This window comes from Rhinatrema bivittatum, chromosome 8 (genome assembly GCF_901001135.1).
Source record: "Rhinatrema bivittatum chromosome 8, aRhiBiv1.1, whole genome shotgun sequence".
NCBI classification, from domain to species: domain Eukaryota; kingdom Metazoa; phylum Chordata; class Amphibia; order Gymnophiona; family Rhinatrematidae; genus Rhinatrema; species Rhinatrema bivittatum.
Window position 1 is genome coordinate 116,958,738 of NC_042622.1, and position 22,564 is coordinate 116,981,301.

The 22,564-nt window shown below is 44.2% G+C and overlaps 1 protein-coding gene across 1 annotated transcript in view; it reads right to left on the reverse strand.

The window, feature by feature from the left end:
* Positions 1 to 22,564, reverse strand: part of CRB2 (crumbs cell polarity complex component 2) — a 228,528-nt gene that overhangs the window by 28,312 nt on the left and 177,652 nt on the right. The window contains 3 exon segments of the mRNA XM_029611770.1: positions 12,678 to 12,758; positions 12,760 to 13,241; positions 15,327 to 16,262. Coding sequence (XP_029467630.1) covers positions 12,678 to 12,758; positions 12,760 to 13,241; positions 15,327 to 16,262 — 1,499 coding nt within the window.

Sequence of the window (22,564 nt, forward strand, 5' to 3'; positions counted from 1 at the left end):
TGAAAAAAATTGTTTTTGATTATATATACCCATCAGTGGAAGTTCAATTAGGCAATGATATGGTATTGACTATTTGTTTTACAGTATAATTTATAGTGAAGAAATCATGTGGTAAACACCACTTGTCCACATTATGCTGTACATTACCATGTAGCTGTTGTTTTGAGTTATGCAAACCACGGGTTCATAAAATAACAACAGAAGTGGAAGTACAAACAGATATTTGTGCATTAGACATTACACTATTGTGTTTTGAGAAACCCATTCAGTGCCAAGAAATATCTAATTAATTACCTGTAACTGAGATGTGTTCAGTAGAAGAAACAGGGCAATTTGAAGGCCTAACAAACAAAATACGTTTGCTGCCAACCCCTGCAGCTTACATTAAAAAAAAACCCTCTTTAATTGGAGCTTTTGACATTAAGCGGTATCTCAACACAGTGGATAGCTTTTCTGCATATCACAGGTAAAGGTGAAAACCAAGCTGCTAAATATTCTGGTGGCAGAGAAACAAGATGCATGTGGCTAGGAGTCCTTGCAAAAATACTAATTCAGGCAATGCTGTCAGCAGAAGCTATGTCACTGCCTATGAAAACACATTATTGCAGCATGGCAAAGGCAGAACGGGAGACTTTCTTAATAGCAGAGTACAAGGTGAATTTTAAAATCTGGACTCGCGCCAAAATCTGGAGATGGTTGCGTATCTAGCACAGGCGTGTGCCCACCCAATTTTATAAACTGCCTGCATGTGCACACAATTACTGATGTGTGAATATCTCGCATCGGAGGAAAAAGGAACAGAATGTGGGCAGTGCATCGGTGTTCTTGGGCAGGGCCGAGAGATATGTACCCTTGCACCTACGCACCTGGGTGCATATCCAGGTACACTGCAGCACAAAGTCACTTCTGCTATGGATGAGGTATAAGTCAGATTAAAACTATTTCCAAATAACAAAAAAAGAGCCAATAAGTTCCCCAAAGTAGTGCTATAGGAAAAGGAAAAAGGGGAACATTAAAAATGAATATCACATTCCTCCTCTTTATAAAGACAAAACATTTTTTGAAAAGTACTATAATGTTTTTTTCTATAATGTTTTTGTAATGTTTTTAATATTTTTAATATTTTTGAAGGGGCTGAAGCCGCATCAGCAAGCCAAGATGAAGTACCTCATCAGCCGATGAGGTGTTCTGGCCTATTCAATCATTTAGGTCATTGGTCGTTGTCGGGCCAATATTTGTGAAGCAGGCCAAAACTGTCAAGCAGAATTTTACCATGTCAAGCGGCATTTTAACCTTTTTTGATAAAAGAAGTATGATAAAGATTTTTTTAAGGGTATTCACAACATCCATGTAATTTTCTGTAAGGTGGTTTATAACATTTCTGAAACAGCAAATGATTGAATAGACCAGAAGACCTCATCGGCTGATGAGATACTTCATCTTGGCTTGCTGATGCGGCTTCAGCCCCTTCAAAAATATAAAAAACATTAAAAACATTACAAAACATTATAGTATTTTCAAAAATTTCTTTGCCTTTACAAATGGAGGAGGAACTTTTTGATATTCATATTTAATGTTCCCCTTTTTCCTTTTCCTAAAACTATTTTCAGCCATCTAAGAAGTGCTTAAGGGGTCTTGAGTTCTGGTGGGGAGTGTAGACTAAAGAACCAGGGGGTTTGGAGGACCTAGATGTAGACTGGGCAAACTGGTGGATGAACTGATGAAACTGGTCATGGGGTGGGCACAAGCCTTTTATAAAACTCCCTCACTCACACAGCTCAAAGCAGACATTAAGCTTAAAATAAAAAGCACACATACACGTAACAGGGCTATTTTATAATGTGTGTGTGTATATGCGTGCGTGATATAAAATTGCAGCATATCTGGCCACGTGCCCATACACTTGTGAATATGTGTGCCCGTGTGCCTGTTTTAAAGTTACTATCTAAGGCCTGGATTTATCAAAATGCGGTAAGTATCACATGCAATAGCAAAAGGGGTGTGGTTTGTGCAAATATTCATTTTTTTGCAATTTGTGCTAATTACCTATGTGAAGAGCTAAGTTAGTGCAAATTGTGATAACATTATCAGACTTTGTGATAGGAGCCAGACCTGTTGTATTTCCAGCCATAATATCATCTCCCTAGATAGGTATTTGTATCCCTATGGTAGCCCACCTAGTAACTCGAGGTGAGGTTTATGTATCAGTGTAGGGGGTTAGGGGCCCCTTTGACATTCAATGTTAGATGTACAAACAGAACAGTGATCTCTTGTGAACATTTGATGACCCTCGGAGTGAGGAAACTCACTCCAAGATGAGATTTGGGCAATGTTCTCTCAACCTAACTTGATGGACTCAGGTTGAGAGAACATTGCCCAAATCTCATCTTGGAGTGAGTTTCCTCACTCCGAGGGTCATCAAATGTTCACAAGAAGCCACTGTTCTGTTCGTACATCTAACATTGAATGTCGGAAGTTTGTTTCAAACCTCTTGTTTCGGGGGAACCCATTGGTCCCTTGCCGTCAGGGATAGATGGGAGTGGGAGGAGTTGAGGGAGGGTCGTTGTGACCAGCAGCCATTCTTTACTTGCCTGCTGTCACGTCTGACGCTGCAAGTCCGGCTCCTGCTCCTCAGCTTTTGGCCTGACTCACACGGTGAAATGGCATCCGAGGAAGCAGCCATGCTGGGTGAAGAAGCATCTCCAGTGGCCCTGGGTGAGCTCCGTGGCGATGGGGAGGTCGGGGTCAGTATGGCCGCACCGTGTTCTGATGCGGCAGGTTTGGGGGAGGGGGGGCAGGTCTAGATGCGTCTAGTGGTTGTGAGGGGCAAAGGGCGGGCCTTGCAGTCCAAAACCCGCAGCGTGAGGGCCTCTGCGAGGCAGAAGAAGTCGGGGATAATGGCAGCTTCCCCGGGACCCGATGCGCTGCCTATCTGCGGCCCTCCCTCTTCTGCTCTCGCGAGTGCCGGGAGCTCATGTGCTGCTCTTGGTCCTCGTGAAATTCTTGTGCCTTCCCCTGCTGCTGTGTGGGCTGCAGCTTCGCCCTTGGAGCTGTCCGGTGCTGAAGCTGGGGGAAGTGCAGCACAGGATTATTTGCTTTTGCCTGCTCCAAGGGGGTTGGAGCCTGGAGGGAATGCCATGGCCGGGGGGGGGGGGGGGGGGGGCGGCGGTGGTGATGGGGAGGAATCACAGGGCCTTCGGGGAACTCCAAGGCTCAGGTGGGTTTTGGTGGGCCTTCCTGGTGGGCCCCTTCTGGGCAAAGGGGGGAAGGTTTCTCTGGGATGTGTGACCTCAGATCTGGCTCGGCAGGAGGGGGGGGGGGGGGGGTGCGCCGGAATATCTATGGGGCTCCGGGGACAACTGGGGTCCTTTTATTCAGCTATGGGGTGAGGGATTTCCTCCCGCTTGGTATGGGTGCCCTCAGGGGAGGTTTGGGGGATGCAGCCTGCATTGATGTCCCCTTGGGGTGGTGTTCCTGGTGAGGGGTTCCAGCGTTGCCATCTTTTGCTATGGGTCCTCGTTGTTGGCTCTTCTTCTCTGGGGGTTCTCCAGGAGGTCCGGCTGTCACGGCGTCTTCCAGGCCTTCGGTTGCTGCTGCTCCTTCTTTTTCACAGGCTTATCCTGCCGGAGAAGCGGGTGATGGTCCTGGTTCTTCGTGACAGGAGGGCTGGCGAGATGATCCGGTCTCGGCTGCGGCGTTCACATCCAGCTTCTGGGCCCCTGCCCCCAGTGAGATGGATCCCACCAACAGCCTCTGAGCCTCAAACCCCAGTGAGATGGGTCCTGCCAGCAGCTCCCACATTTCAACCCCTAGTGTGATGGGTAATATCCAGCTGTGCCTGAGTCTCAAACATCACTGGTATGCGTGCAGACAGCGGACAACCTGGTGAGTCCGAGGTTATCGCTGGGGTTTTGGGTCTGTCGCAGATTGGAGTTCACGTTCCATCAGGGCCCGGGGTTCCTAGTTCGACAGAACAAGCGGTGGTTTCGTGGGGAGGGGTTGCAGAGCCTCCGGCTCCTGGTTCCTCAGTTCCCAAGAAACATGAGAAATCACGGCGTAAAAAGAAGCACTTCCGGTCCAGCTCTTCAGATTCTTCTTCCTCTTCATCTTCCTCCTCTTCTACCTCTTCTGGCCCTTCCTTAGTAGGTTCTGACAAGAAAAGCCGGGCAGAGGAGCAGGGTCAGAAGAGGGGTACACTTGCGTTAGTCTGTCCGAGTTGTGGGAGGATATTCCCAAGTCGCTTCACAAGAAGATCAGGCAGCGTAAGTACATCAATATTTTCCAGCTGTTAGAGGTTCGTGGGGGAAGCGTAGGGAGAAGAGGAAAAAATGGAGCGCAGATAGATTTCAGGGTACACAACGGAGGGTGGCTCACAATGTGCTCAACTGTGCTCATTCAATGTGCTCATTCCTCCGTTTGGCTAGTGTGGTGGGTCATCATGACCCGGCTCAGTTTGGCTCCATGCTAGTGTATGCAGATGCTATTCTAGCGGCCAGCTGGGTGTATGAGGGTTGGTCATAGCTCAATTATGATGAGCATTTTAGGGACCAGATGGAGGAGAACAAATTTATGGTTTGGGGCAGTAGGGATGTTGAGTTGTGGTTGATGCAGATATCAGTAGGGTCTTCTGGCGGAGGGGATGTTAGCAAAATGTCCGGCATGCCTAGCAGGCAGCCCTTTTGGACAGGACCATCCCCGGCAGGGGGCGGTCGAGTTGGGACCAGTTTCCCAGATGTGTGTTGGAAGTTCAACCGTTCGGCCTGTAACTTCCCTGACTGCAAGTTCAAACATGCGTGCTCCAATTGCGGGATGGGTCATTCCGCCCTCAAGTGTCCAAAACGATACAGTGTTGGGAATGGCGGCGGGTTTGTTGAAAAAGGCACCCCGAAGTGAGGTAATGGGGTTGGTTCCTACCCCCATCTGTTTAGCAGCTATGACAGTATGGTTGGATAGGTATCACAAACTGGAAGCTGCATTGCTCTTGTTTCAGGGTTTTGCGTATGGTTTTCATATCCCCTTTGAGGGTCCAGAATTGTCCGTCAGTTCATAAACTGGCCCATGTGGTAGCCTCTAAAGTGCAACATGACATCGACTCGGGGAGGATTGCGGGTCCTTTTCAGGTCCCTCCTTTTGAGGGCATGGTTCTATCCCCGTTGTCAGTGGTGCCCAAAAAGGAACTGGGTAAGTTTCATTTGATCCATAATCTGTCATTCCCGGAAGGCAATTCAGTCAACAATTACATTCCCAAGGATCTCTGCACCATGCGGTATGCCTCTTTTGAATCAGTGGTATCGATGGTTCATCGTTGTGGCACGGGGGCCCTGATGGCGAAGGTGGATATTGAGTCTGCCTTCCGGTTGCTTCTGATCCACTCTGAGTTGTTCTCATTGCTGGGTTTCCATTTTCAGGAAGCGTTCTATTTTGACAAATGCCTGCCTATGGGGTATTCCATCACCTGTGCCTATTTTGAAACATTTAGTTCATGTGTTCATTGGGTGGTTACCGAGTGAGCTGGGGTGGCGAACATCGTGCATTATTTGGACGATTTCCTTTTAGTTGGTGACTCATCTTCGTCGACTTGTTTGTACCTGTTGAGCTGTTTCCGGGGCACTGCTTCTGACTTCGGCATCCCGTTAGCAGACGACAAGATGGAAGGTCCTTGTACTTGGCTGGTTTTCTTGGGCATAGAGCTGGACTCGGTCAGGATGATTTCACGCTTGCCGGCGGACAAAGTGGTGGTCATGATGGATCTGGTATCCAGGGTATTTCTGGCCAAAAAGCTGACTCTGTGCCATATGCAATCCCTGGTGAGCAGTTGAATTTTCTTTGCCACGTGCTTCCTATGGCTAGGGTTTTTCTGAGAAGGCTGAGTTCCAGTATAGCAGGTTTGCGAAAGAGTGGTCACCACATTCGCATAACGGAGCAGCTGAAGGAAGATTTACGGATTGTTTCCTGTCAGATTTTAATGGCTCGTTATTGTGGCAAGATGATTCTGTCTCGAATCGCGACTTAGAATTATTTACCGATGTGGCCAGATCGGTTGATTTCAGTGCTTACTTCCAGGGTGCCTGGTGTGGGGCATCTTGGCAGGAGGACTGGAAGGAGACCGGGGTTACCAAGAACATTACATTCCTTGAATTGTTCCCCATTGTCGTATCTTTGTTCCTTTGGGGATTGCAATTTCAAGACAGGAGAGTAGAGTTTTGGTGCGACAACTGGAGTGTAGTGGATGTCATTAACAGGCAGTCTGCGAACTGCATATTGCTGTCTGATCTGCTGCGCTGTATGGGCTTGAATATCACTGTATGGGCTAGGCATGTTCCCGAGGTTTCTAACGCTGTGGCTGATTCTCTTTCTCATTACAAGTGGTCCTTGTTTCGGGAGCTCGCACTGGAAGTGGATCAGCCAGGAGCATAGTGCCGCATTTCCTTTGGAGTTTCGGTTCCCAGAAGCATGGAAGCTGTTCCGGGCATCATTAGCTCCGTCCACCTGGAGAAGTTATGTGGTGTCCACAGACAAGGATGTGTCTTTCCTGGCAGGTTTGGGTTGGCATGGGGATCCCGTCTCGGATGAATACATCATACAATTTATTGAGAGGGCAAGGGCTAGCGGGGCTTCCAGGGCATCGGTGGGTAGGCAATTGTCTGGATTCTCCTTTTTTATGAGGGCTCGTGGCTGGGGCTTTCCTGTAGGGAGATTCCTGGTTCGTCAGTTGATGCTGGGGTGGACCCGCTGTACCACATAAACATCTCCTGATTAATCATGAGATTTTGGGAAAACTATGGGAGTTATTGCTTACTATTTGTAATAACGACTACGAGTGTTGTCTGTTTCAGCTCGCCTTTGTGTTTGCCTTCTTTGGCACTTTTCGCATTAGCGAGTTGGTAGCGAGAGCCTCCCAGGGGTCTGAGGCTTCTGTCCTCTTAGGAACGTGAGCATATGGGAGGATTCGGTGACCTTAGTTATGGATAGGTCAAAAACCAATCAGGCAGGTAGAGGGTAGTCGGTGGTGCTTCATTTGGTTCCGGGACTGCAGACCTGCTCTGTGGTGAACGCAGTGGTTTTTGGGCGAATTTGCCAGGACGGGGGGGGGTTCATTTTCTGGTTTACCACGACTTGCAGCCCCTGACAAAGTATCAGTTTGAGACAGTTCTGCGGACGTGTTTGACTGCGTTGGGGTTGGATACCTCGAGGTTCGGGACTCACTCCTTCTGGATTGGTGCAGCGACATCCGTGGCGACCTGTGGTCTGTCTGGGGGAGTGATCCAAAGGATTGGTAGGTGGAAGTCGGATGCTTTCACAGGGTATGTGCGGTCCGGTAATTTTTAAGTCGTCCGAGATATTAATTCTTTTCTCTTTGCAGGTGCAGCACACCGGAGGACGGTTGTGTGGATCGTGGGACATTCCTACATAGCCTGGGCCCATTCCCACACCCGTAGGCACCTGTATGGGCCACATTTGGACTTGGAGGGTCAGGAGGTGAATGTTTGGTTGGGGCGAAGGGGAATGCTTTGGGTGGAGTTGCTGCATTGTCTGCAAAGGGGCTCAGCTGTTTCAGCCCGCCGAATATCTTAATCATTCACCTGGGCGGGAACGACTGGGGCAAAATGTCGGGCTGCAGGTTCATTGGCATGGTGCGCAGGAAGCTGGTGACGGTTTCCTGTTTGTTCCGTGCCACTGTAATATGCTGGTCTGATATAATTCTAAGGCCTGCTTTGATCGCGAATAAGGTTTGGTGCCGTTGTTGTGCCAAGGCAAATCAGCAGATTGGCTCCTGGTTAGCTGGTATGGGGGGGGTTTCATATTCAGGTATATAATTATGTATGTATATATATATATATATATATATATATATATATATCATGGGGTTCAACCACAGGTATATTCATATATGAATAACATATAAAGATCTACCTGTGTATTTCAACATTAATAAGATTTATTTTAAAACTTTATATCAAAACATTTAAAAGATATACATGTTTATCAAAATACAATACAATGTACAATATATCCATATTAATTCACTCATCCATCACATTCATACTATATTCAAAAAACATTTTTCACAATTTTTATCTCAAATGTATTTTATATAATAGTGCAAAATATATGTAAACTCTCCCACAATTACCATATTATTTTTTACAATCAATTCCTCCACATCCTGGTGGTATACTCCTTGTATTTCTTCACTCCTCTTCTATGTATTTCCTCAAAATATACTTCTGTTCCCTTTCAATTGTGTATCCCTTTCAATTGTGTATCATGATTGGGCTTGCGACCTCGAGGCGGGGCTGTTTAGGGGGAATGGGGTACATTTATCCTTTGTGGGCCTGGACCTCTTTTTGAATGCGCTGCAAGAGGCTTTGGAATACATACTGAGTAGGGATCCTGGCCACATCTTTGGGGATCGCAGGTAATTCTTACCTGCACCCATGGCAGGTAGCCCAAGCCGACTGGGGGATTATGCGGTGGTTAAAAGTGTCTGACTTGACAGGGGTCAGGTCAGGTCAGTGATTCCTAACAGAACAACTGGGTGCAGTTGCTGCTGGTACGACTCCTTGCTGGGGCGGTGGCGAGGGTCATGGGGGACATGTCAATGATGTGACTACAAACTGAACCACCACAGCTCTCCAAAAAATTAGAGTAAGTAATAGCCGTACATAAAATGATACACAAAGAGGGCTAGAATACCCCAACATTTTTCCAAATAGATACACCGTGAGTTACGATTTTTTTGTCATTTAGTAGATATTGAGGATACATATGTCCAGCAGGGGGGAGATACTCAATATCTACTAAATTACCATGAACAACAATGGATTTTCTATCTGAATAGTGTGCACCCTCATGAGTTAAACGCCTCTATGGAATGGTATACCATCATTTGACTTCATAATTTAGTAGCAACTAATGACATCTGCTGTGGTTCCCTACATGTAATTTCTCGATTCCCTAAATGCCCCTTTAAAAATGGTGCATGTGCGGCCCCTTTGGCAGAGGAAACGCATTACCTTCACACCAGTGAAAATGCCGCCGATATCATCTAACGTCAGTACTACATTGTAATTGTGTCGCTTGAAATATTAATATTGTTTACTGGTGGCTTATCAGTTATTGCAAACGTTTTCAGATACTTTCGGCCCCTTGAAGAAGGCAGCAGCCGAAACACAGTCCGTGTTGGGCTAACAGACTCTGAGCCTCATTAACATCTCTGACTTTCGGGCGTTTCTTCTCATTCAAAAAAGCTAAGTGGCTATATCAGCTTCAGATTATTAATGAATACGATGATGAATATTATGTTATAAATATCTTACTTTCTATATTTGGCACTCACTCAGCATACAAAAAATTACTTGACCTATGATTATACTATTGGTGTAAAACGTCATGCTAAATAGCATTTGCATCTACGCTTATGTATGAGGTCTACTTAATGACAAAAAAATCGTAACTCACGGTGTATCTATTTGGAAACATTTTTGGGTATTCTAGCCCTCTTTGTGTATTATCAGTGAAATGACTACATACAGGCTGGGATAGCCTCTGAGTGCCCGTCTTGCTGGTTGGTGGCGTATGGGCAGGGGAGGGGGAATCTGTTGTTGTGATGAACTGGCTCGGGCTCCAGGATGTTGTTAATAAAAGCTGCAGCCTGTTTGATCCCCAACCTGGTGTTATGTGTATGCATTTGTAGTAAAGGGTCGGGCACAGGCAGAAGGGTCAGTCCTGCCTCCAACCTCTCACCTCAAATGTGGAAGTACCACATTTAAGAAAGTACCACATTTGAGGTGAGAGGAGTGGGTTGGAGGCAGATGTGGAAGTACCACAGTTTGAAAGACCAACAATCAGATTTTAGAATCTAAATTGCCATTCATTGAAAGCCATCAATATACAATTTTGGGCAGTTTCATTGAAAAAAAGAATTGAATATTTTGGCTGCTGATTCTTCCCTTGAAATTAGAATTTTGGGGCTCTTGAACTTTTCAGTTGGTTTGAATAGTTGGTGTGAAAGTTGCAGTTACTTAGTTGACAAGATGATGAGAATTTATAGAGTAGCTGAGTAGCAGCTACTCTATAAATTCTATAATTCTATAAATGCACGGGCAGTAGCTTTTGTGAGCAGGAAATGAATTTTCAGGAGTATGCACATACTGTCACTGCTGCATGGGAGTTATGCACATATAAAGAGGAGTTACAAGAGCAGTCTGGGGTGAGGTTTAGAAATGTGCACATTTACGTATTCTATAAATAAAGTATATGTATATGCCATCAAATCACGGATATTATATTTGACCTCTCTTTTATTTTATTTATTTATAACTTTTTTATATTGGTGGGGATCTAGGGTAATGGTGGGGATCTAGGGTAAATGGTGGAGGATGTGGGTCAACTGGTGAAGGTCTCAGTGACTGGAAGTACATGCACAAATATTTTCATATGTGAAATACATGCATACATCAGCCAACTTTATAAAATACCTGCTGCCATTCATAAAATTATACACACATTATAATTATTTAATGCGTAAAATATATGCAGGTATTTTACAAAATATTTGCAAAAAATGTACACATTCATCCATTACAAACTTGTGTGGATACTGACACACGCATACTTTTGGGAAGGGCTATGTATTACTTCATAAAGGACCAATTTTTGAAAGGGTTGCTCACACTAAAAAGCTCATGTGGCAGATTTTCAAAGCCCTATGCGTGCCGGGCCTATTTTCAAAAGGCCCTGCGGCACGCGCATAAGTCCTGGGGCTTGAAAAAATGGGTGGTCCGGGGCGGGGGTGGGCTGGGGCAGGGTGGGGGATGTGACCAGAGGCCTCTCCACCACCACTAGGCCGGGGGATTGCACAATGGCAGTCAGCAGGTGTAACTTGTGAAATAAAGGTACGGGGGGGTTTCGGCCGGGGGGGCGGGGAAGGGAGGGGAAGGTGTGTGTGTGTGTGGAGGGGGAACGGGGAAAGCCAGCTGGTCTCTCCGAGGGCTCGGCGCGCACAAGGTGACTAGTGTGCACCGACCCCTGATTTTATAACATGCATGTGGCTGCACGCGCATGTCATTAAATCGGGCGTATATTTGTGCGTGCCGGGTAGCGCACACAACTGTAGGCAGAGCGCGTGTCTTTTAAAATCTGCCCCCATATATGTATGTGGGATGCACACGAGAAATGCATATTTTAAAAGCCGAAAGTTACGTGCATATATACGTGTGCACAAGTAACAAAAAATGGGTGGAGTTAGGGTGGAGCATGAGCATTCAGGAGGCTGCAGTGTAACTTTACTGCTGCTCCTGCTGGGTAAGTCTGCAGATCTCGAGTTTTTGGGTTTACACAAGAGAGTGAGAGGTCTGGATCAACTGGGGGGCATGCTGGATGAAGACCTAGAGGGGTCTGGATGACCTTGAGATTGACTAGGCAAACTGGTGGCCTAATTTGAAAAACTGGGAATGTCCCTCGTGTGAGCATGTTTAAAATTCGCTTACATACGCACATTAAAGCTGGCAAAGTCTTATGTAAGATACACTAAGTTGCTCGAGTAACTTCTTAAAATTAGGAGCATACTTACATGTGATAAATGGATTTGCGCATGATTTAGAATTCAGATATATCTCCACTTCTGTGTATGGGTGCACACATGCTCATTTTTAAATTAGCCTGAACCTTTGCAGATCCCACTGTGCAGTTTATAAACTACAAGCATAACTTTAAACATTAGAGATGTGAATCGGAACCGAATCGGTTCGGATTCCGGTTCCGATTCACATGTGGGGGGGGTTTTCATTGGGCCCGATCGCGGTTTTGTTTATCAGCTGCGCCCGAGCTGATAAACAAAAAACCCACCCCGACCCTTTAAAACTAATCCCTTTGCTTCCCCCACCCTCTCGACCCCCCCAAAAACATTTTACAGGTACCTGGTGGTCCAGTGGGGGTCCCGGGAGCAATCTCCCACTCTCGGGCCGTCGGCTGCCACTAATCAAAATGGCGCCGATGGCCTTTGCCCTTACCATGTGACAGGGTATCCGTGCCATTGGCCGGCCCCTGTCACATGGAGGGAGCACTGGATGGCTGGCGCCATCTTTAAAAATGGCGCGGGCCATCCAGTGCCCCTACCATGTGACAGGGGCTGGCCAATGGCACGGATACCCTGTCACATGGTAAGGGCAAAGGGCCATTGGCGCCATTTTGATTAGTGGCAGCCGACGGCCCGGGAGTGGGAGATCGCTCCAGGGACCTCCACTGGACCACCAGGTACCTGTAAAATGTTTTTGGGGGGGTCAGGAGGGTGGGGGAAGCAAAGGGATTAGTTTTAAAGGGTCGGGGTGGGTTTAGGGGTTATTTTTGTGTGCCGTTTTTCCCGCCCTCCCCCAAAATGATAAGAGAACCCCCACGATTAATATCATGGGGTTTTCCTATCGTTTCGGGGGAGCCCCCGATTTCTGACGATTTTGAAAATATCGACAATATTTTCAATTGTCTGAAGCCCGATTCACATCCCTATTAAACATACCAATTTATGCATGTATGGTATTGAGTTATGCACACTGTTGAAAATTAACTTCTCTATGTAGAAGAAAAGAAGAAGCTATTAATATTAGAAAGATTAGGTAGCAATATAGCATAGAATATAGAATACACAAATGGGCATGTACTGAGTTTGTTTTACTTACATTACAGGTGTCATCAGAAAGACAGTTCTGAGTGATGTTTCTCATCTGCCCCACATAAGCCTCTTGTGGCAGGCTATAGTTAGTAATCTGAAGAGGGGAAAAATTCCATTCGGTGGACGTTGAGTCTCATATCTTGAAGACAACCCTTAAAACAGCCTCCCCACTCATCCAGACTGCTTCCAAGAGGAAGTCCACCAATGTATATATTATAACCAGCTACCAAGGTAATGGGTGTCAGCTGCCCTAGTTCCAAATATTTATCTAAATGGGTTATACTAACTAGTCCTTCTCTGAAGTGTATATTTAATAAATGCCATCTGCCATCAGCAAAGTTTTCTGAGAAAGTGACAGTCTTGGCAGATAATGTCGTGATGTGGAGCCTGCCATTCTTAAGATAGAGAGTGAAGCAAGGTATTGTCTCATTGCTGATTTGCATCACTAAACCAGTAGGTTTCAGACTACGGATGAAGCCAGAAATGTTAAAATGGGTCCCAGGGTGATTATTAATGGAAAAGGAGGCCAGACTTGACTTGCCCTCCATGCTGAATGTTCCTGCTATGTACTCTGGAAGAGAAACAAGAGAAGAGGCAGATTTGAATGCAGGTAAAAGAATCCAGCTTTTCAATGATTATCTTCTATTCTCTACCTAAGGAAAAAAAATGTTTAAAATAGGTCTAACGGCCTGATAAAAGTTACAGGGAGACATAATTCTCTAAGTAGGCTTTAGGTTACTCCTAATCAGAAATATAAACTTACTTCATAACTAAGATACAGCTCTTTCTTTATTAATGACTTGGGTTCGTTTATGTCTGTTTTTTCTTTGTCTGTGTTGGATGTAATCTGTTATTTGCTATCAGGGTAATTTTCAAAGGAATATGTCACTGTAACATACTATCTTAGCAGTTTTCTAAAGCTCATTTACCCGTGTTACGTGCACTTAATGTGGCTAAATGGGCTTTTGAAAATTGTTACAATAGTATGTTACATTTACATTTAATTCTGAAAATTATCCTATGTTTATTTTTAGTGAAATGTATGAAGCATAGCAAAATACTTTCCTCCCAAAACAAATTGTCAAAAATCAAGCTGCATGGAAAAAATACTTTGAGGTGAACTTTAAGTCTGATGCATGCATGAATTAGGGGTTGTGCAAAGAAATTGGGCTTGCATGTGCCGAGTGGATTTTAAAGGCCAGCGAGATACGCGCGTATCTCCTGCAGCACACACATCTCGAAAGTTTTCAAAAAGGGGCAAGGGCATGGGCATTTTCGGGTGTGAACCAAAGATGTGTACATAAATACTGATGAGACCCAGCATGCGCCGATGCCCCCTGCTACGTAACTTTACTTCTGCTATAGATGCTCTGTAAATTAAAATTTAAAGAAAGATAGGCAGATCTGCGGGGTTCTAGGGGTTGGGGGTAAATGGGGAGAATGAGGGCTATCAAACCTGAGGGGTTGGAGGACCTCTCTCTTAACTGGACACTGGGGATTAACTTATTAAACTGGGAATGGCGTCGATGCATGCCCCTTTTAAAATCCCTCTACTTACATAGTAGGAGTGGTATTTGCGCACATATGTGTTCACCCACTTAAAATTTGACCCACGTGTGCCCTGCCAGGCTATTTTATAAATGTATGCATATGCGTGCATATGTTATAAAATGGCTGCATAGCTGAGCGCGGGCCGACATATGTGCACAAATGTGCGCTCACACGCTGATGTGAAAGTTACCGGAGTTCACAAATTTAAATTTAAAGGGACCATCATAGCAGAAGGCTTTGCATCCCTCATGTTCTAGAGAGGTTACAAATAACATTCTTGTAATTGCCCGAATATAATCATAGGTCTCTAATTTTTACTTGAGTATTTTTTTGTGAATGCATATAAAACCAAGAACACACTTAAAAAAAAACAAAAAACGAAAGCAAAACATAGGTTTGAAATGTTGTTGATAAGGGACTTCAATTTGAAAGACCAAAATGATCCATCCAGATAAGGGACTTGAATGTGGGTAAACGTATTGCATGGTGTGGCCACAAAGCGCATACTTTTAACCGGAGATTTTCACGGAGGCATTCTAGGGGCGAGGTTAGACATTTTCAAAACTGTGTGTATTATATTGGCCCGCTAAAATATTCTCAGAAAAAGAAAGTGCAGATCTATGCATGTGCTTTCCCTTTGAGAACTGACGCAAAATCTACATGGAAAAGTATCTGTGATTTTACACCTGCCCCTCATCCTTTTCAAATTTTCCCCTAAATATCATGAATATTCTGTTTAAACTATATGATCACTGATTCAGCACTTACTTTAGACACTAGATAACCATATTAACATCCAGTAAATATGCATACATTGTTGAAAACAATTTTTTGACTTCAATCCTTACATGTACATAAATCACCTAGGCTTTATGACTATATAAGACCCAGGTGTTTTATGTGAGCAACAAGGAATGGATCTACTCTTTGGCATCTGCAGAATACTTGTGACACTGCTTGGCCACTGGGCTCCATGGATCTTTGGTCTGCCTCAGCAGGGTGTACAGTATATCTTATGTTCTTACACACAGACTTGTCGCATCATTGATCAATAAAATACTGACAAAAAAAACAAACCATAGGGGTAGTATAATGGGGCACTTACCATGTAAGCACAATGGGCCTTCATAAGGTCGTATGCATTCACACCGAAACCATGTCCAAAGATCAATACAAACTCCACCATGATAGCAGGGGTTGGGATGGCACCATTCAGTTTTGCTGCATCCAAGTCCCATCATAGGCCCTGGGTGACTTATAATATTCTGTGGCAGTACTGTTGTAAAATCGATCTGCAAATCTTCTAAGCAGCCAATAAAACTCTGCTGACTCATTGTGTTATATAATAACGTATCCTCAGCACCACCAATGTAAACTGTAGCAAATGAATCTAAGACAGTTGCATTCTTTTCATCAAGTGGGAAGCTCTCTGTACAAATACCATGGCTGCAGTTTTTATGCCAGAGCATTAAGACTAAAGAATTATTCAAAACAACTTGCACAGGGTGCCACTCGCCATCATGTAATCTCTGTTCATATATATAGAAATTAGATGAGGTGCCATTTCTTTTCAGGACGGTGTGCAGAAATCCATTGTAAAGTTCAAGGTACAAATATTCTGCTTCACTGCCTCGATAAAGAAGCAGTACATTAGGTAAAGTTGTTCTAAACCTGAAGGCAAGATGCACAACTTTCTTCTTCTCATTCTGGTTTGTGAGCAGGTCCAAGGTAATATACGTAGCAGATGTGAAGGAGAATGTTGTTGAAGTGGTGCAGGATTCATCATAAAAACCAGGTTGGCATTGGCATTTGTAGCCTTGAGTTTCTCCTTCATATGTGGGGATGCACAAGGCTTCATTTTGACAGAGATTCCCCAAGCATCCTGTAAGCTTCACAGAGCAGTTTTTACCTCCCCATATATTGCCCTTCTTGTCCATTGGAGGGCAATGGCACATATAGTCACCAATGCCATCTTCGCAGGTACCTCCATTTTCACAAACGTTATTTTCACATTCATTAATATTTATTGCACAGCTGATACCTAAAAAGAGAATTTGCATTTATTATATGTATGTATGAGAAAAACAGTTTTTGCACAATTATTAGACCAACTGGGTTTTTCTCTACTTATGGTAGGGTAATATCTTTCAAAGAGATATTTATTTATTTATTTATTTATTATTTTTCTTTTACCGAATTTCATGACAAGAATCACATCAACCCAGTTTACAATTAACAATGTGTGTAAAGCAGAGGGTAACATAGTAATCAATATTCCAACTTCAAACACAGTAAACAATAGGATGGAAGTGAGAAAGTTACAATAAAACAGGGAGAATTAACTTGGATCTGGAAAAGGAGATAACTGAGCAGTGTAGCCCTTACATTGCAGACAATTGCATAGTTGTATAGTAAGAATGAATCTATATGATACAGTTGGGTAACGTGATAAAAGGGTGCTGAGAATGAGTGTGGTTTCTTTTTTCAAACCAGTTTTTGAATAATAGTTAGTGCTGTTGGGTGGCGGTTTTAATCTAGGCCTGGGAATGCTTTTTTATGATATGATAACCAAGATTACTTTGTCAGAATAGGGCATGCTCAGGACAGTGGTAGGAAAAGGGTTTAGAGGACAGATAAAAGCCGGTGGGGGGGAGGAGGAGGAGGGAGAGGGAGTTTGTATTGGGTTGCATAAGGGATTTTGTATGCGCTTATACCAAAGTTGAATGAAAGTCTTCTGGGAAGTCTGGATTGACCATTTTGGTCTTTATCTGCAATCATTTACTGTCTTACTTATCTAGATTTCTTTTTTAAGTTTCTGAAAAGAAAGTCCATTATTATTGGTGAAATTTCCTGGAAAAATGCAGGTATATTCATATTAGCCAACAGATCATTTTTATAATCATTTACATCCAAAAATATTTTTTTCATTTTGAAATGGTAGAAAATGTCACAAACAACATGACCAAAACAACAAAAATTCCCATGCGATATATAATAACCAGAAGAAATAATATTGGATTTGATATGGTTTGTGGGTATGTGGACCCTTGGCCTGAGATGAGAGTTGTTACTACCTGTGGGGCTCCTCCCCACAGGTCCACACCATCGGGAGGCGAGGTCAAGCACAGCAGGGAGCTCTGGGTGAGGCTGTGGAGAAGTCCCGAGGAGTCAGGAGGGATTCCCACAGGGGAAAGACAGGTTGGAGATAATACCTGAGCAGAGACCCCGAGGGGGCAGGTGCTGGGCAGGCCGCAGATCAGGAGGCGCAAGACTAGCCGTGCAGGAGGTATTCCGAAGAGGCAACCCTGAGGGGCGGAGCTGTGCAGCAAAGGAGGTGCAGATGCAATGACGTAGGCCAACCTGTACAGCAGGGAAGTCCAAGTCAGGTCTCCAGTGATGATGTATGCTCAACCCCGAGGAGTGGGAAGCACAGACAGTCTCTGTATGGCACGGAAGCACTGCCCTGAGGAGTGGGGAAGCACTGGCAATCTCTGTATAGTGCATAAGCGCGACCCCGGGGAGTGTGGAAGAGGAGACAGTCTCAGTATGGCACGGAAGCACAGCCCCGAGAAGCGGGGAAGCACTGACAGTCTCTAGTATAGCATGTAGGCGCAACCCCGAGGCACGGGGAAGCGCTAGGGTAGAAATCCGAGTAGCAAAGATGTTCCAGGGGGCAACTGCGGGGAGACTTCCAGAGGGACTTCCGGAGGCGCAGGGCCAGCCCGAGGAGCGGGGGAGGCCAGGAGACCAAGTTCCCGTTGAGTGCGCACACTGGCCCCCGAGGAGCGGGTACCAGATAGAGTCCAGGTCCAAGGAGTCTGATAGCATAGCCACAGGAACACGGAGACAGGAGCTTGTAGAGACGTACGGAACTTGTTGCCAAATCGGCTAGCTGGGGCAAAGGTGGACCTTAAGTACCTTGATCCGATGACATCATCAATCAGGGGACAGCCCCAAGTTCCTGCTGAAGAGGCTTCAAAGGAGGGCCCGGTGGCGCACGTGTACACCTAGGAAGGCCCAAAGTTGACGTAGGAGCAATGGATGGCCGACGCCATCTTTAAAAATGGCGCGGGCCATCCAATGCTCCTACCATGTGACAGGGGCCAGCCAATGGCATGGATACCCTGTCACGTGCTAAGGGCAAAGGGCCATTGGCGCCATTTTTTTTTACTGGCAGCCGATGGCCCGAGAGCAGGAGAACACTCCCGGGACCACCACTGGACCACCAGGTACTTAAAAATTTTGGGGGGTCCGGAGGGTGGGGGGATACTAAAGAACTAATTTTAAAGGGTCGGGCTGTGTTTTTGTGTTACTTTTAAGTGCCCTTTCTTCCCGCCCCCCCCCCCCCCCCATAACGATAAGAGAACCCACGAAATTAATCGTGGGGTTTCCTATCCTTCTGACAATCATTGCACATTAAGTTATATTACCTCTGTATTGTTCTCTGCTATCTTTCTTATAGTTTTATTACTACTTTGACTCTTTGTAAACTTCCATTGCCTCCTAGCTGTAAACCACTGTATTGACCACAAATTGTAATCATATGTATGTTCATTCACGGCACATATAAAACGTTATAAGTATTGTTGTTTCAACTGTAAACCATTGTGAATGAATTAAGAGTTTTATCAGTGTTGACATGTTCCTGCAATTCAGTTAACCAAGAAATAGAAGATTTGTCACTGGATAATAATTACTAAGGACCATGGGATCTAACCCTTTCTTCTTCAGAATTGGTTTTCCCACAGCTTCTTTTAATTTCTCAATTAATATACCCTGCTTGAGGGACAGGATAACAATATACATCAGGCATTGAAAAAGACCCTGCCACAGGTATCCTGAAGGGATATGATCACGGCACCAGGGGATAGCCCTACCATCCTCCATAAGTTTCTTAATCTCTATCATATCCACTAGGGATGTGCAGCTCAAATAGTTTTGTTTATTTTCATTTTGTTGTAATATATATTTTGGTTCAGTTTGTTTGCCAAACTGCACGAAACAGTTGCTTTATTTAAAATCCAAAACAAAAAAAAAAAAATTTAACCAGAGCCCCTTTGAACTCCAACTCCCACCCTCAATAAGAAGACAGGGCCCAAGCCTGAACCCCATAAATCAGCCAGGGCTGGGGACTACCATGGCCTCTTCTGTGAGGGTAGCAGAAATGGGCAGAATTCTTTGCTTCAGTCTTTACGGTAGAAGATGTAACCGAGATACCCATGCCAGAAATGACATTTAAAGATGATGGTTCTGAGGAATTGAAACAAATCTCAATGAACTTGGAAGATGTAAAGGGGCAAATTTACAAACTAAAGAGTAGCAAATTACCTGGACCAGATAGTATACATCCCAGAGTTCTGAAAGAACTAAAAAATGAAATTTCAGACCTACTTTTAGTAATCTGTAAACTATCATTAAAATTGACTACGGTACCTGAAGATTGGAGGGTGGACAATATAAACTCCAATTTTCTTTTCCATTTAAATTTTATTATAATTTCTCATAAAAATATAAACAATCCAAGTTCACTCATCCACAAAACTATATACTGTAGATGGAATACAGAATGCATTCAATGCAAAATTAATAACAATAAAGAGTCTAGGGTGATCCGGGAAACTACAGACTGGTGAGCCTGACGTCAGTGCTGGGCAAAATGATTGAAATTATTGTAAAGAACAAAATTACTGAACATATAGTCACAGTTTAATAGGACAAAACCAACATGAATTTAGCCAAGGGTAGTCTTGCCTCACTAATCTGCTACATTTTTTGAAGGTTTGAATAAACGTGGAAAAAGGTGTGTAACCCCCACCCCAGCGGCTCTATCCTGCATGGCCATAAAAGTATTTGTAAGGTCTTTGGGGCAGGGACCCTGACTAGCTCTTCTATGGTGCCCTTCCCCCAGGATGTGGATCTTTTTGGCTGGGGGAAGAAAGGTGTCCTTTCAGGTGCCCGTGTAGGGGTGGTTAACTTCCTCTTGGTTATCCCTGGGAAACAGGTCACTTCTCTTTCTGTGTGCCAAAATAAAGACACTGGATGCACTGTGTTAGTGTCCAAACTTAAATTTACCTTATAAGATGGTTGCAGATGGTTAATAAATATGCTTCCAGCACTACAGTACTTTCTCTCCTCAAATACCATCTTCACCTCTATCTTTGTAGGAATCTTTGCCTGGGCAAGAGATCCTAACACCCTCCTATTTTAGGTGAGTTGGAGGTCCTAGTGGGCAGGGCAACCTTTAAGCTGGGCATGAAAACCCCTTCCACGGATGGCCAAAAATCTTGTCCTTGCACAAAGAGTACTCTCTCTTCTCTCCCCAGGGGCTGAAGAGACCAGATTGGTGTTCTTTAGGATCTTTACAGTTCTTGTATTCACAGCAGTTCTTCCACTTTTTAGTTTGTCTCAGTCTTTGACTCTCCTCTGAATCCCTTACTGGAGGGATCACTGGAGACAGGTTTGTCTTACCTTGCTCCATTGCAGGTAGGAAGGAGCACCAAAAATCATAAAAGTCTATTTCCTTAACCAAATATAACACTGGAGTTGCTTCCTACAATGGGTCACCACCACTTCTGGGGAGGTCTTCCCTATCCCTGGGCATCCCAGACACAGGGTTCCCCATGCCCTGAGTCCAAAAGGGGCCCAGGTGTCCAGTGAGGCTTCTACCATGAAAACTCTTGAAATCCCAAAAACAACCAGGTGGAGGATCCTAACCAGCTATGGAGTAGACTGACAGGACCATCCTTCCAACTCTGGTCAGGAATCCCAGGCTGGGTTAGCCTGTTCCCTCTGACTGGGCCTAAAGGCATAAAAATGGTATGCTCTTCACTAAGAATATAAGAAATAGACAGACCCAGTATCCTGTTTCCAACAGTTGCCAATCCAGGCTACAAGTACCTGGCAAGTACCAAAACCCTAAGTAGATCCCATGCTACTGATGTCAGTAACAGCAGTGGGCAGTGGCTATTCTCTAAGACAACTTGATTAATAACAGTTAATGGACTTCTCCTCCAAGAACTTATCCAAACCTTTTTTAAACCCAGCTACACTAACTTCACTAACCACATCCTCTGGCGTTAAATAAAAAATAATTTTCTCTAGTTTTAAATGTGCTACTTGCTAACTTCATGGAGTGCCCCCTGGTCTTTCTATTATCCGAAAGAGTAAATAACTGATTCACATTTACCCATTCTAGACCTCACATGTTTTTAAAGACCTCTATCATATCCCCGTACCCCCCACCTGTCTCTTTTCTAAGCTGAACAGCCCTAACCTCTTTAGCCTTTCCTCATAGGGGAGCCATTCCATCCCCTTTATCATTTTGGTTGCCCTTCTCTGTACCTTCTCTATTGCAACTATATTCTTTTGAGATGTGGTGACCAGAATTGTACACAGTACTCAAGGTGCAGGCTCACCATGGAGTGATACAGAGGCATTATGACATTTTCCATTTTATTCACCATCCCCTTCCTAATAATTCCTAACATTCTATTTGCTTTTTTGACTAATGCAGCACACTGAGCAGACAATTTTGATGTATTATCTACTATGACACCTAGAGCTTTATCCTGGGTGGTAGTTCCTAATATGGAATTTAAAATCGTGTAATTGTAGCATGGATTATTTTTCCCTAAATGCATCACCTTGCACTTGTCCACATTAAATTTCATCTGCCATTTGAATGCCCAATCTTCAGCTCACAATGTCCTCCTGCAATTTATCATAATCTGCTTGTGATTTAACTACTCTGAATAATTTTGTATTATCTGCAAATTTGATTACCTCACTCATCGTATTCCTTTCCAGATCATTTATAATCATATTGAAAAGCCCTGGTCCAAGTACTCTGAGGTACTCCACTGAGAAAATTGACCATTTAATCCTACTCTCTGTTTCCTGTTTTTTAGCCAGTTTGTAATCTATGAAAGGACACCGCCTCCTATCCCTTGACTTTTTAGTTTCCTTAAAAGCCTTTCATGAGGGACTTTGTCAAACGCTTTCTGAAAATCCAAATACACTACATCTACTGGTTCACCTTTATCCACGTGTTTATTAACCCCTTCAAAAAAATGAAGCAGATTTGGAGGCAAGACTTGCCTTGAGTAAATCCATGCTGTATTCCATTAAACCATATCTTTTTATATGCTCTGTGATTTTGATCTTTAGAATAGTTTCCACTATTCTTCCTGGCACTGAAGTCAGCTTACTAGTTTATAGTTTCCTAGATTGTCCCTGGAACCCTTTATAAAATATTGGGGTTATATTGGCCACCCTCCAGTCTTCAGGTACAATGGATGATTTTAATGATAGGTTACAAATTTTAACTAATAGATCTGAAATTTA